The sequence below is a fragment of the Rattus rattus genome, chromosome X, assembly GCF_011064425.1.
Source record: "Rattus rattus isolate New Zealand chromosome X, Rrattus_CSIRO_v1, whole genome shotgun sequence".
In the NCBI taxonomy this organism is placed as follows: Eukaryota; Metazoa; Chordata; class Mammalia; order Rodentia; family Muridae; genus Rattus; species Rattus rattus.
The window spans coordinates 58651130-58666657 of record NC_046172.1 but is presented as its reverse complement, the minus strand read 5'-3'; the positions used below and the strand labels follow the sequence as shown (position 1 = coordinate 58666657).

The window sequence follows — 15528 nt, the reverse complement described above, 5'->3', positions numbered from 1 at the left end:
CTTGACACCGAGTCTCAAGAGGGTTGTTTCTACACCCTCTCTTTCATCTGGGCTTGTACACATGGAAATAAGGTATTTTGGACTTGTAGCTTCCTGCTAAGTGAGACAACTCAGATGAAAGTAAAGTCTTAGCATTGGGTGCTGGACAGTCCCCTGGCCGGTGGGCACTGTTAAAGAAGAATGAGAGAACCAGGCATGGCAGCATATGCCTTTAATCCCAGCACTGGGGGGGCAGAGGAAGTCGATTCCTGTGATTTTCAGGACAACCTGGTCAACATAGTGAGTTCCAGAACAGCCAGAACTACATAGTCAGACCTTGTCAAAGCAGGAGGAGGACAGGGGAGGGGAGGAGGAAGAGGAAGAGGAAGAAGGGGAGGAGGAGGGAGGTGTGTGTGTGTGTGTGTGTGTGTGTGTGTGTGTGTGTGTGTGTCCGTGTGTGGGTGGTGGGGGTTGAGAGGTAGCCCAGCAGTTAAGAGCATTAGCTGCTCTTCCAGAGCAGCTGGGTTCGGTTTTCAGCATCCAAGGTGGGCAGCTCACAACCACCTGTTTCTGCAGCTGCCGGAGATCCCACGCCCTCTTCTGACCTCTATGGGTATCAACACACATATCACATACCCTGTAACACACAGACGTATGCAGAAATAACACCTGACTGAAGTCTCCTGTTTGTGCTGGCTGCACACACTTAGCATGGGATGAGATGATTAGATTTAGTTAGGTGTGCTTGGTTCCCTGGGTGGGACGCTCTGGTGGCACCCGGTAGACTGGCTTCACTAGGACCTGACTTAGGAGCTTTGTTTTGCATTTACTTCCAACTCTCTCTCACATCCCACTGCACTTTAGGGTGGAGCATAGGCAGCGGAGCAGCTCTTACTTTTGGCTGCTACCGTGTGTCTAGAAGCTTGGAGGAGATGGGCTTTGTGGAAGAATTTCCCTAATGCTCCTTGGGGAATAGGCTGTTTCTTTGAAAGAGGTACACACACACACACACACACACACACACACACACACACACACACACACACACACACACACACACACACACTGGGGCCTGAAACAAGGTGCCATCTCACACAGTCTCCTATGTGCTGTGCTATGAGGTTGGCTCTCTTCCGATAACCTGTCTGACTGCCAGTCTTCCAGAATTCCGGAGTATGATGATCTCTCTTGACTTTTTATGTCTGTGGTTTCAGGGCCCTGTTTGATTATGATCGGACTCGTGACAGCTGCCTACCAAGCCAGGGACTCAGTTTCTCTTACGGTGACATTCTACACGTCATTAACGCCTCTGATGATGAGTGGTGGCAAGCAAGGCTGGTGACTCCACATGGAGAGAGTGAACAGATTGGTGTGATCCCTAGTAAAAAAAATTTGAGCAGTCAAGGGTTTTTTAATCTGACTTTTCTGGCTTCTTCTTCTTGTTCTTGTTCTTGTTATCTGTCTCTGTGTCTGTCTCTCTCCTTCTCCCCTCCTCCTCTCCTCTTTCTTTCTCCTTCCCTTCCACCCACCCCTTTCCTTGCTTTATTTGTTTTATGAAACAGTGTCTCACTCTGTAGCACAGGCTAGATGGGAACTTCTTTGTAGCCTAGCCTAGCCTTAAACTTGCTACAGTCTTATCCCTCTGTCTCTCGAGTACTAGGAATCAGTAGTGCTCCAGCACACCAGTCCTTGTGTTTGTCTCTGCTTGTCTGTCATACTGTGACTTACTTGAGAGCCCAAGGCATGCCTTGTTAGGCCTTTTGGAATAGAGTCAGTATTTGGGACATGGTACTCACTAAATGGACCAGTGTGATTGTCGTGCCTGCACAGCCCATTGCTGAGACCCTGTGCTGGCAGTAACTAGTCTTCTTGACTCCCAAACAGGGTTGAAAAGAAAGAGCGAGCTCGATTGAAAACTGTGAAATTCCATGCCAGGACAGGGATGATTGAGTCTAATCGGGTAAGTGGGGACCCCCACCCTCCCAAGGCAGTCGACCAGAGTGTGAAAAGGGCCGAGAGGCTTGGAAGTTTGGGCTGCTATACAGGAGAACTGGGAAGCATGAAAGGCTGGCTGTTATTCCAGGGCTGGCTCTGTCCTGCTAGGAAATTGCCTACCTTTTAGCAAGCCTCAGGAGCCCTGGAAGCCCACAGTTAGTGTGTGGCCCTGCTATTGGGTGACTGGCTCCGGAAGGGGTGGAGCTGGCTGACTTGGTGGTTGTCTTCTGGCAGCAGACCCTGCCAGAGCTGTGGAGACCCCGAGCAGAACCCGTTGTTACCATCCCATCTTGCCAAGAAGGTCAGCCCCAGAGCATCTGCTTGCCCTCAGACAGCACAGGGCAAGGGGAGTCGCCATCACATTTCCTTTGATGAGCTTTGCAGCAAAGGCCAAAGACCCTGTGAAGCAATAGAGGGAAGAGAGGCCTGGAGTAGATGACTATCGGTGGCACCTTAGGGCTGTGTCTAGGAAGCAACAGTGACCTTTATTGTGTAGGAAGGTCAGTGAATGATGCTAGACTCCGCAGGGCATCTAACATCTCTCCATTTTCCTGTAAAACATAATTTTCCTCTTAACATCAACTTTCATTTAATCTCATAGACTCCATTTGTGAAAGATGGTCTTTTATTTAGCTCATCATTGTCTCCATTTTAGTTTTCTTGCATGCTTTAAAATCCATTGTTGTTTTTTTTTTCTCCTTCTGTCCTTCCCCCCACCTCCATCTTCATGTTCTTTCACAGTCGATCAAAACGAAACGTAAAAAGAGTTTTCGCCTCTCTCGAAAGTTTCCATTTTACAAGAGCAAAGAAAACATGGCCCAGGAGAACAGCATACAGGAACGTAAGTAGCGGCAGTCCAGAGAGCAAGCAGACCATTTGCAGCCCTGTCGTCTCGTCTTCAGTTGCCCTTACCCTTAGAAGGTGTTGGTGGCCGCCCAAGCACTTGTGCACACACCCACTTATTTGTATAGAACCTGGCCTGCACAGAGAGCTGTTCGGGCTTATTTGTCCAGCTCCTCACTTAGACCGGAGTGTCAGTGGCTCCGAGGATATCCCAGACACCATTGTCGGAAGTGTGAGACAGAGCTGTGCTAGGATAAGGAATCCTAGCACATCCTTGTGATAAGGAATGGTTTTCAGCCAATGCCAGGGTTAGAAAATGGTTTTTCAAGAGAACAAGTTCAAGGGACTGAGTGTTTCTCCCCTGGCTCTCACCTCTTATATTTTCTTTCCCTTAATTTCATTCATAAATGTTAAGAGAAGAGCCTGTCCCTCCTCAGATCCCTAAAGTTGGGCTGCTGCGTCTGGAATGCTCATGTGTGTATAAGCACACAGGACGCCCACATGATTCACAGCAGGCTTCCTATTATGTCAGAGCACCCGCAAAGCCAGTTACCACAAGAAGCCCTTCCTGCTTATATGAGTTGATGTGCACACAGTGTTGTTCAGCATTATCTAAATAAAGATTTATTGAGAAACACAAAGCTGAATTGATTGAATAGGCTACAACACTGGGCTGCATTAGGAACCAATTCAATCCTACTAAATCCCCTTACTCTACCACGTGCCTCAGAAACAAGTTGCTCTGACAGTAATCTTGAACACCAGGTCAGGTTTGAACAGCAGGTTCTCGTTCATGTCATTGTGGAATTGTAAGTTGTAAATGTCTCATTTACCAATCACTCCTCCATCTTTCATGGAGCAATCTTGTCATCCAGGGCCATGGGGTGTGACAGGAGACTGACTAGTTTGGATAGAAAATGGCCCCTAGTACGTTCATCTGGTTTATGATCAAGCTCTGTGTAGGTTGTGGCCACCCAGGGTAACACTCATAGAATGAAGTATCTTCATAAAGATGAAGACTAGGGCTTACTGTCAAGGCTTACTCAGTGACAGGATAGGAGGTTGAGTGACTTGCAAAGCAATGGGAACCAAAGACAACCAATCTGAGATGATGTTGCCACAGTTTTCTAGATTTAGCCCTGAACCTCCCCAAGGAGCCCAGCCTGAGACATATCACTATTTAGTGACCTAGCCAGTTAGGGGTGCCCATCGGCCAATAGGGTTGCAACTTTCTGGTATCTGTTCTCCAGAAACAAAGCTTAGGGAAGCTCTGTGCACAGAGAAGTTTTCTATGAAGGGCTTGGAGAGACTAAGGTATAGTATGGGTGATGGTAATTCTGTCTGCACACTTGGCATGTAGACATGTGTCTTCCATGCACCAATGGGAGATGGATTGCAGGGGCAAAGCAGAGACCTGGCCTCTCCAATGACACAGAGAAGGTACTTTTAAAAAGCCTTGGAGTTTTGCCTGTCATGTGCTATGGGCATGTGAGCTGTAGACTACCTCAGAAAGCCTGTCTACTCCAAGCCACAAGCGAATAGCATAATGCCAGACATCATACCTGACGTGGGATATTCTTTCTTCGGCAGATGTCTTCACCTCACTGTAGTTCTAAGTCTTCATTGGATTTCATACTCCTATCACTAATGCTCAACTGCCTCTGTATTCTTCCTTCCCTTTGTTTTTTTCTCTGTTTTTTCTCTTTTCCCTGGTTTCTCCTTTCCTCCCTCCTCCCTTCCCTTACCCTTTCTGTCCCTATTGTCTGTGAAATCAGGACTTCCCTGGGTTAAGTGACGATTATTATGGAGCAAAGAACCTGAGTAAGTCAAACTTACACACCATTAACTGTATTTGTGGCATGAATGGAGCTCATGGGGTGGGGGTGGAGATGTAGGGGACATGGGTGAAAGGGAAGGGTGAGGGAGGGGAGTGTTTGTGAGACCCTTTCCCATAGCAGGAGGAAATACATGGCTCCAAATGGTCCCTGGTAGTCTAACGACTCTCTCCTGCCTGCGTACTTTCTATACCTCTGGGTGGTAGGGTACGAGCTTAGTGTCCCCACCGAAGTGAGTTGGGCCTAAGTGCATGGTCAGGGTGAGTGCTCAGCTGATGTGAAGCTTCCTGGAGCTTCCTGTGGGGCCTGCTGGTTAAATCTTCTCCCAAGTAACCCTAGACCAAGGGTTGAGCTTGGGAACCACAGACTTACTAGTTTAGTTCTTCTGAGCGGGGACAGCGTGAACAAACTCTCCATCTGAGTGGCCTCAGGAGTTCAGGCATCACCACAAGGTCAGAGATGGTTAGAACATCTCTAAGAAGCCAAGCTGGCCTGGTGGGGCTAGCTATACTGCTGAATGAATTTTATCCCAGAAAAGCTCTGACTGACATCTTCATTTGGAAAAACTTCCAGAGTGGGAACTAGGAGGACCTAGGCGAAGGTTCCTTAGTAGCCATCCTTACTCTCTGCAAATCCACAGTACAGCCTTCCATCTCTGTTCACATATATTGTCGCTCAATAAAGGCGAAAGGTGGAAGACAAAGGACCCTGTCCTTAGGGAGAATCCAGGGGCTAGCCACATGTGACAGACAACCCAGCAAGTCCTTGGGAGGTGTGCACAGCATATTATGGTCCTGGCTGAAACGAGCAGCATCTCTCCATAGTTTGGTGTGTCTGTGTCTCATTTCCATTTGCCTGCTGTTCCTTTGAGAGGGCTGCCATGTCTGTGCCTCCTGTGAATGCAGCTCTTTGCTTGAGCTTTCTCTACCCACACTCCAAGATGGGAAGGTCCCAACCGTCTGTGATGGGAGGGGCAGCCTGTCTTCCAGATAGTCTTTCTGGCCTGTTGTTTCTGTGTATTTGACATGTGTCTTGTGGTGGATCGAGGTGCATCCCCCTCATTGCTGAAGCCAAGTTCTCCTCAGCATTGGTAGGCGGGCTGTGGGTCACACCAACGTTCAGAGTAGTGTTCCTGGTGACTGTTAACAGCCATCCAGTGATGAGCCTCTAAGTTGGAGAGTGCCACACAATTCTGTACCTTTGGTGGCTCTGTCTTGGGAGAAAATGCGTGAGCAGCAGCATGCCTGGGCTTTTTCTCTTTGACTGTTCCTTATTCATTTCCTTCCTGCCCATTAGCCTTAGGAGATCAGTTCTGAGACAGGATTTGGAAACCATCCAAATCGGCTGGCTTGATTCAGATGAAGAATATTCTATGAAAGGAAATAAGGCTTCTAGTGCCTATGGAGGGACTTGGCAAACTGAGTGGGCTCTGGGGACATGGAGGAGGTGGCCAGAATCTCAGGATTGGAGCTATGCTTCCCAGTTGGTGGCCTGGATGTGGCAGGCCTCCTGTGGCCTGACTTGGTTGGCAGCTTGCTGTCTCACTCCTGGCGCATTTGAGTTTGTGCTGCATGTGACCTCTCAGTGGTGTGTTCTGAATTGGAGTCTCTTTTTTGTTGGCTTGCAGAGGGAGTGACATCCAACACCAGTGACAGCGAAAGCAGTTCCAGTAAGTGTGTGTCATGCCCCCCGTGTCCTGTAGCTTCCCCATGTCTCCCTGCCATCACCATTCCAGTATTCACCGCTACCATCGCCGCTCAGAGGCTGCTGCTCCTTTTAGCCATGTATACTTTGATCCCCTGGAGATGCTGTGGCCAGCTCATTCACCTTGTGGGATGGATGGACTTTGTAGATTAGAGAGAGAGTAAGCCTACAGCTCTAGCGAGGACCTGGTTTGAAACCATCCCTGGGGTACTGGGGAGGATAAACTGCCAGTAATCAGGTCCATGCCATGGGCATGTAGGCTGCTGAGACTACCAGCTGTACAGATTTGCTCAGAGACCAAAAGTAAAATGGCTTCTGCCTTCCATCTGCCTTTCTGGGCTCCTAGGACCACCTTAACTTCTGGCTGAATTAGATAGTCAGGAAAAGAATTGCCCCAAATGCCTTGGGAGCTCCTATGACTACAGTATTGAAACCATAGTTCAAATCTCACAAGCTCTGGGAACGTTGGCCTTTGAGGAGCTGCAGTGACTAGAGGTCTTAAAAACTCCACCAGGACTCTCAGGCTTTGAAGGAGTCCTGTAGCAAGTGTCCTGTGGCTCCATGCAGCTCTTGCTGCCTTCCCTAGTATTGTTGTCAGCTCGGGAACTATAGGCACCCAGTACTAGGTGTCTTGGTGACTTTTTTAGGAAGACATAATCACTGCCAGTTCACATGGGGGTCCACCATGAGCAGAGAGCAGGTTCAGTATTGCTCTTAAATGATACTGGGACCTTAGCTCAGACATGCACCAGTTTCCTAGATGCTTCTTAGACCTTTAAAGGGGCAACATTAGGCCACAACTTTGGAGGTTGGGCTAAGTGTCTGGATTCAGGTAAAGTGACTCTGCAAGTGTGTTTCAACCTGTTGGAGCTTCTCTATGATTCTTCTCAGAACAAGGGGCTACTGAATATAACCAACTATTACCTATAGGAAGTGACCCTAGAGCTTGGGGTGGTTTGGTGGAGACTTGACTTCTGGGCCTTGCCCCATAATTGGGCAATATTTCACTGAATGAAAACAGCCCAGCCCAAGGTTGGTGAATGGCTCCTTAGCCTTCTTGCCAACAGAAAGTGAGACTGTTTCGTGGTGGGTGTGGGGTGTGGTAAATGCTGTACACAGTCAGTCATCAGATCATAAAGTGCTAACGTGTTTCCCTTTTTGCAGAAGGACAAGAGGATGCTATTTTGTCATATGAGCCAGTGACACGACAAGAAAGTAAGCCCCCTTCTGAGAGTCTTGCCTTTGTGCCAGTCTCCCGGTCATGGGGCTTAGTGGAGGGTAGCTTCCGGGCAGGGAGGAGGAGGCTTGGTCCATCTAGCCCTTGGCTCCTCCCTAGCATCACTGGGTGGATGCCATGCTCCACACACCTCTTGTGATACTTTCCGCCCACTGCTAGGAGGCCTTCCAAAGGGCAGGTGGATTTCAGAGGAAAGCAGGGAAGGCCTGTATCCCCAGCGGACGCAATGGTTGCTGTGCAGGCAAAGGACCTGTATCCTCCCCTGGGCATCTGCTTTGCAAGAACCTTGCTTAGTAGTGAGGGTCTGTGTAGAAATTGCTCCTGAGTCTGTTGGAAATGGAGATGCTTCTGATTTCAGACTTGCCTGAGACTTTAGATTGTCAAATTTAAAGGCTTGAAGTCTTTAATTAAAAGCCAGAGAATAGCCTTAGTTGCTTCACCTTGTCTGAATGGTGGCCACAGAGCCTCTGTCCTTGGAGGAAGGGCAGGTTGTCCTGTGGGACCTCTGTTCATTGTCCTGTGCTCTCCCTCCCCAGTTCACTATGCCAGGCCTGTGATCATCTTGGGCCCAATGAAGGACCGAGTCAATGATGACCTCATCTCTGAGTTCCCGCATAAGTTTGGATCCTGCGTGCCACGTAAGAGCACAGGCAGACCCAGATGAGTGAGGTTTGGGACTCTGGGAAGTGCTACTTTTTCAAAGGTGTCTAGGGTCAGGGCCATTCGGGACCTCCTGGAAGACAGGTAGTAAGCGGTACTGGCAGGGTTGGCAACCAACTTAGCTGCTTGATGCTATGGAGCTAAAGTTGGGGTGGTGATGGTCAGGATTAATTTTACAAATGGCGAGGCCTGTCATTGTTTTTGTTTTTGTTGCCTTGTGGTGCTGGGAATTAAACCCAGGTCATTGTACACAAAGTGGCTGGAGGAAGCATTTTTTGAGTTTCCTAACTCCCAGGCCAACTATTGCATCCTCTGTCGGGCCATGTCTCATGAAGCCGCACCTTTTTGGTCCCCATTACCCTCAAGGACCCTGTGTACATTATCTGGAGTTTGAAGAGGAAATAGGCCAAACAAAATCATCTTTCCAAGTGTTTTTTTCATTCATCTGAAAAATATTGGAGTAGTCTTGTGTCCTTCCTGTGAGAAAGGACGAAGGTGGCCTTTAATGGCCCAGATCATTGCCTTTGGGGCACACAACATTTTCTTCCTTCTTTTTCCTTCCTTCAGATACCACCCGGCCTCGGCGTGATAACGAGGTAGATGGACAGGATTACCACTTTGTGGTTTCCCGGGAACAGATGGAGAAGGATATTCAGGACAACAAGTTCATCGAGGCAGGCCAGTTCAATGATAATCTCTACGGGACCAGCATCCAGTCTGTGCGGGCGGTTGCAGAGAGGGTAAGCAAAGAGGAGGTAGTCTGGCTGCCCTTGAGCCACAAAGAAGGCAAACGTTCAGTCCTCGCATCCACTTGCATCCACACTGTCCCCACACTGCTGAGCAAAGCTCTGGAGTTTCTCCATGTGCCAAGCCCTCAGTCATGGCACACGTCTCTGTTGTCCAACTTTCACTGATGCATCAGCCACCAGGGAGGAAGGCCCCTAGGGAGCCCTGGCCTCCTCTTGGTGGTAGATGCTGTGTTCTTCAGTCTTCTTGTCACTGTGACCAAACAACTTGGAAGAAAGATTGATTTTTGGCTCACGGTTTCAGAGGTTTTCGCCTGTGTTAATGCGGGCACAGTAAAGCTGACCTGCTTATCTGCTTAGCAGGAAGCAAAGAGAATCTTGTGTGGGGAGCTTTCTTAGTTTTCCCCTTTGTTTCCTCTGGGTTTCCAAAGCCATGATAGGATGGTGCTACCTATATTCAGTCTGTTTTTCCCCTTAGTTAACCTTTTCTGGGAAGGCCCTCACAGACATAGCAGCGAGCTTCACTATTCTGTAAGGTGGTACTTTAAAAAATATTTATTTTTATTTCGTGTGCTTTGGTATTTTTCCTGTATGTATGTCAGACTGTGGGTGTTGTACCCTCTGGATTTGGAGTTACAGTTGTTCACTGCCATGTGGAGTGGGTATTGAACCCAGTCTTCTGGAAAGCAACCACCTCTTAACCTCTGGCCTTAACCTGATGTCTTTCACAGCAAAAGGAACCATCCAGAAACCAGAAACCTTGGGGGGCTTTTCAGGGCCGCTAGGATGTGTGCGTTTGTGTTCTTCTCAGGCTGGGTTTCTTGGGGACCTTTAGCTAGGGACTGGGTGAGCTGATACAGGTCTACTTTTCCAGGGCAAGCACTGCATCTTAGATGTGTCCGGCAACGCTATAAAGAGACTGCAGCAAGCACAACTTTATCCCATTGCCATTTTCATCAAGCCCAAGTCCATCGAAGCACTTATGTAAGTGTCCACAGGACTCGACTGACTCTGGAGAGGGAATAAAGTAGATTTGCTGGGCAGGGGGAGCACAGAGAAAGGTTGAAACCATCTCTGAATGCCTGCTGTTCCTCCTGTTTGGGGGCCTAGGCGTACTCCTCCTTCCTAGTTGGGCTTTTAGCCTTGGAGGTTTTGAGGAGGGAGTTAGCCATGGTCTACTCTAAGGTGGCTGTGTAGCAGATTTTCAGGACACCTAGAGCATTTCGTTGTGTTAGGACATAGGATCTCCCTTGGAAATGCATTGCTTCTGTGTCTTTGGCAGGGAAATGAACCGACGGCAGACATACGAACAAGCAAATAAGATCTTTGACAAAGCCATGAAACTGGAGCAAGAATTTGGAGAATACTTTACAGGTAAGAATCCGGAGTCCTCTGGGCAGGCCGGACACTAGCTCAGGGAGACTTAGAGCTAAAATGCCCAGGGAGCTTTGCAGTCACTGAGCACAGACCTTTCCCCAGGCACTCAGGTTTCCTGTCAGCCACCAGTTAGCCAGGTTCTAGCACAAGCCACTCCCGGGCTCGGCTTTTGCTGGTTCCTTTGTTTGATCTGTTTGCACATTCTGTGAGGTTGCGGGTTCCTTTGTCTCCTCCCTCCCTGCTCTTCTTCCTGAATGTTTTTGCCTCCCGTGGTTTGGTGTTGATGTTTGTTGGTGGTTTCTTAGTGTGGTGTTTGATGTGGATCAGTCTGCATGTGTGTACTTTATGAAGGCCAATTCTAAAAGTGGGGAAGATTCTCTTTAAAATACAGCACTTGGTGTCTCTGAGCAGGCTGGTAGTGAGTAAATTCAAACTCATAACATTGGGTTAGCCAAGTAAAATCAGAAATTATTCACACACCAAGGCTCTTTGGAATCGTTTATCGTCCATTTGTATGTCCTTGTTTGCTGCACTGACCTCTGACACAGCAGATGTGATGGCCCCTAAGAACTCTGCCTCTTGCCAGAAGTTGTGTCTTTCTGCTCTTCCCCTGGGTAACTGGGATTTCCCAAATCTTTGAGTGAAACTGCTTTGGATTATAGGCTGTCAGCCCACAACAAAAGCACTGAGAGTTTCCGTGCCTGGCACGCGGTGGACACTCCAAGTATCTTTACAATCAACACACTGCCTGCGCACTGCTAGTCTCACTGACTCACTGACTCTAGCAGTTGATGTCCAGCCCTGGGCTCCGGGCACCTAGCCAGCTATACTTCTGCACTGCACCCTAGGCAGATAACCCAAGGAGCCAGACCCTGTGTTTCTGTGAGTGTCCATCATGCCCTGGGGGCATCATAGGAAGGTTGTTACTAGAAGCAGGATGGCTGGGACTTGGGCGCACTATTATGGACCACAGTGGTAATTTATTTTGTTCTCTCTTCACTTTAGCCATTGTACAGGGTGACTCACTGGAAGAGATTTATAATAAAATCAAACAAATCATTGAGGACCAGTCTGGGCACTACATTTGGGTCCCATCCCCTGAAAAACTCTGAAGAATCCCCTCCAACCATTCTCTTGTGAACAGAAGAAATCAAGTCCCTCTTCCCTCCTTCCTCTTCATTCCTGTCCCCACGGGGAGAACAAATGACTACTGTTCTTGTCCCCCTTTTTAGATATGTCAAAAATTGAGTTTTCTAGTCCTGTTCTTTTTTAAAAATGTTGTTTGGTTTTGGTTTATTTTTTGGGATGATGCCATCTCACTCATCATGTGACCGTGCCCATTCCTGCATGGACCTTTCCCGCGCTAGCACAGGTGCAAACCCATCAGAGTTGTTGTTCTCATAAACACCCAGCAGAAGCGCAGAGAAGAGACGAGGACTGACGGAAAGACAGACTCTGGACAACTGCACAGCTTGTGAAGTGAGCGAAACAGCCCACGTGATGAGGTGCCCCTGGGCATTTCTACCCTGTACTGCTGGCTTGCAGCTCTGAACAGTGCAACGTAACGGCTACAGAAAGTATCTTATTTATATATAGATATATATATGTAATTTATATAAAATATATAGAAATTATTATATATATATATTATACACTCTTCTATAATATATATATATATTCACATACATTGGGACTAGAAAAATCTATGGAGATGTCCATCAATGGTACTATGTTATTAGAGAAATGCTTTAATTTTCATATTCCAATCAGATGACATCCTATGTTCCACCTGGTTGGGAAGGGGTTGACAACAGTAGTAAGTGCTATACCAAAGCACTTGGATTTGGTCATTCTCTTCAGAGCTAAGGTTTGCTCCAGGTGGGGCCAACCTACAGCATAAGAGAAGGGGCTTTGGCTGGGAGCTTGAGCTTGGAGACTTGACTGAAAGCAGTTGCTGCCCCTGCAGGGCAGCCATTCCTGTGCAGAAAGAGAGAATGAATGGCTAATGACGCTCCGGATGAAATTGCCTATTGTTCTATGCCGCCTGATGTGTCTGCATGAGAGGTTTCCTTTTTGTTCATTTTTAAGCTGCTGTTAAACCAAAACCATGTTGTGCTACTGTGTCAGCCTTTTCATTATTCCAAATTTTACTTTTACTATTTAAGTGAATGCGTAGAATCCTATTTGCCAGTGTTCTAAAGGCTTGTGAGGTTCGGAAGGAGCCAGGCCTGGGATACAGCAGTAACTCAGGCCTGGCCATCCAGTCAACAGAGGGAAAGCAGGGACTGGTGAGGGCAGAGAGTACAAGCTGTGCTCAGTTACTATGCTGGACTTAGCTAGGGGTTCCTTCATGGGACCACTGACAGGCGTAGGGACGTGCTTGCCTTCCGGCTCTGTGCTGGGACAGCGGAAGAGCACCAGGCTTGACCAGCCGTGTAGTGAGTTGAATTTGGGTTCTTTTACTTTGCAACTGCTCCATTTGCCCTACCCCAGCCCCCTCACCAACAGCTGGTAGCTTACTGTTTCTTCAAGAAGAAAGTAGACTTTAATGCTGTAAATTTGAGCTGTAGAGCTAAGACTTGCTTACTGGTGAGCTGTGAAATCTTGTTGCTTTTTTCCCAGAGTCTGATGGCAGTGACTGGTCCAGGTAGTTTTCCTCCCACAGCCAGTGCAGGCAGCAGGTGTGGTCCAGGCCCTACCCCACCCCACTATGCTCCTTTGAAGCCAACGTGCCTCCGTCACCTCCACACTGGAGGGGTGACGCAGGGGAGAACATAGAATTGCTTGGCCCTCAACTGGGTTAGGACCATTGCAGGTGACGCAGTGCTGAAGACACTTTAAAGCACTACCAGCCACATTCAGGAACTCTGTTCACAGGTATCCTACCAGCACAATGAGGCTAACTGTGACTCGTGGGGCCCAGAGTCAGAAGAAAGACAAGGCAGCAGCTTTCCTTTGGGCAGTACACTGGATTGAAGGCAAAGAGGGATAAAGCGACAGATGATTGTGACTCTCATGAGGGGGGTGAGCAGAGAGTGTTGATTCTCTGATGGTAACTGACAGGTGTGAACAATGCTCAGCGCTCCCTCCCTCCCAGGGAAGAAAAGCAAAGATTCAAAGTAAGCATGATAATAGTTGGTTTACCAGTGTTCCTTCCAAGGAGACATATATTTTTTAATAAATGATAGTTGCAATGAACAATGGCTCAGAGACCTTCTTCAAGTAGTCCAGAAGGGTGGTTGGGGCCCAACAGCAGGAAGAACTCAGACCAATGTTTCGTAGTGCTGGGGGAGGGGCAATTGGCCAGGCAGTCCTTGAGAAGGGCGTGTCCCCGGATGATGCTGGATCCTTTGCTAAAACTAAGCTAAAAGTGTATACTGAGGCTTCTACCCTGGCCTAGAAGCTGCCCTTAACACTCTCAACTGGGGAGGGGCCATGTCCTTGGTGGCAAGATGCTGACACTTTTCTAAATATTCTGTGTGGTGGAAAATGCTACCATAACAAAGATGCATGCTAGAGAAGCAGGGGCCAGCAGGTGGTCACAGCACTGAGAGGAATGGTAAGGGCTGCCTGCCTGCCTACCAGCTACCTTTCCTACAGTGAAGGGGATGAGTCCAGCCTGGAGAGGTCCAGTCATCCTTGTGGCCCTTAAGAAGTGCTTGAAGCAGGTATTTCTGGCTGTGGCTGACGGCATGCAGGCAGCTCGTGGGAAGAAGCCTGAAGGGGTGCTGCCATAATTAAGGTGCAAGAGTGAAACCTGAAAGGTTGAGCCACCCCTGAGGTGTGTGGGCTGAGCCCCAGGAAGGATGATTGCCCTCTCATTTGTGGGGTTTCATGGTATGCACAGAACTTGCCTCGCTATAGTCTCTCGTGTGTTATAAGGTAACCCAATAAAAGGGAACCCCTAAAGAGCTCTGCGGGGCTGAGGAAATTCACTTGGCTTGTAAGTGCACTATGCTGAGACTCTCCTCATAGTTGATGTCCCATCTACGGGAAGTACAGCTGGAGGAAATTAAGCCCCAGCAGAAGAAAACAACTGAGTAACTTGGAAACACCAAAGGGAGACAGGTCCCCTGGTGTGTGTGGCCAGACTGTCAGCAGGACCTTGTCTCTGTGAGGAGTCAGGGGTCCTCTCCAGTCTGCTGCTGACTGAAGCCAAGCCTGACTAAATTTCTTCACCTCTAACAGGAAGAACTCAAAAAATACTTAATCAAACACAACTTACCAACTTATATCCTACTTTGAAAGTTTTAGACGCTAGCTAGTGAAAGTACACTCTTTACTAGAAGCAAGTGCATATATACTGGGGGCCAGGAATGAAGCTAACACAAGCACACAGAAGAATGTGGGGTTGAGGACTGGCTGAGACAGCCTGAGAAGGGATCTTGGGCTCAAGCAGAACAGCCATTACTAAAGGCTCCCAGTCTTTTCCGACAGGACCATGCCTGCCTGGGTTTAAGCACTGTCTAGGCCAAGGAGGCAATAAGATGAGCAGGGGTCCCCAGCATTCACCCTTTCAGGGTAGCCTGTGCTGAGCAGAACCCAGGCGAGGCCTCTTCCTCCATGCGGATGGCCTTTCTCCACTTGGTCTTGCCACTCCTCAGGTTTTGTCTGTTGGCTTGGTGTCCAGCTGGGCTTCCATGGCTTCAGTTCCACGAATCTTTTTTTTTTATCCATTCAGTAATTTCCTTGGCACCTCTAGGACCTAAAATTGCCATTGTGAATAACTTCGGCAGCTCAAATTCCAATTTCCTCAAAAGGCTCTGCTTCCATTACTTCCAAGAGAAAGTAAAGCCAGGTCCTGCACGTCTGGACTCCTCAGAGGTGGATATCTATGCTGTCAGAAGCTAGACCTTCAACAGTGACACCTCGAGTATTTCATGCAGAGCCATCACCACTGGGCATAGTGATTCCCTCTAGTGGGTTTTTCCACATATATGAGACTGCATGAACTACCCTGTACGGCCAATCCCTCCCTGACTGGCTTGCCCATCAGCACTCAGCCAGGGAGGTACAGGGGCGAGAGGTATGCTGCCTGACTTGTCCACCCCCAGGAGAGGTAACCCCAGAAGGCCCATTGCTCTTTGGTGTGTGGCCTATCTGTTAAACCTTGGCCTTTTTCTCCTACAGCAGCCCTTTCTTCTCTAGCCAT

General features: G+C 48.4%; 1 protein-coding gene across 1 annotated transcript in view; it reads left to right on the top strand.

Annotated features, from left to right (window-relative positions):
* Dlg3 (discs large MAGUK scaffold protein 3) overlaps nucleotides 1-13574 on the top strand; it is a 51688-nt gene extending 38114 nt beyond the window's left edge. Inside the window, 10 exon segments of the mRNA XM_032890485.1 lie at nucleotides 1194-1364; nucleotides 1858-1939; nucleotides 2716-2815; nucleotides 6280-6321; nucleotides 7521-7571; nucleotides 8130-8231; nucleotides 8821-8993; nucleotides 9874-9983; nucleotides 10282-10373; nucleotides 11382-13574. Coding sequence (XP_032746376.1) covers nucleotides 1194-1364; nucleotides 1858-1939; nucleotides 2716-2815; nucleotides 6280-6321; nucleotides 7521-7571; nucleotides 8130-8231; nucleotides 8821-8993; nucleotides 9874-9983; nucleotides 10282-10373; nucleotides 11382-11488 — 1030 coding nt within the window. The 3' untranslated portion in view covers nucleotides 11489-13574.
* Nucleotides 13575-15528: the final 1954 nt, after the last annotated feature.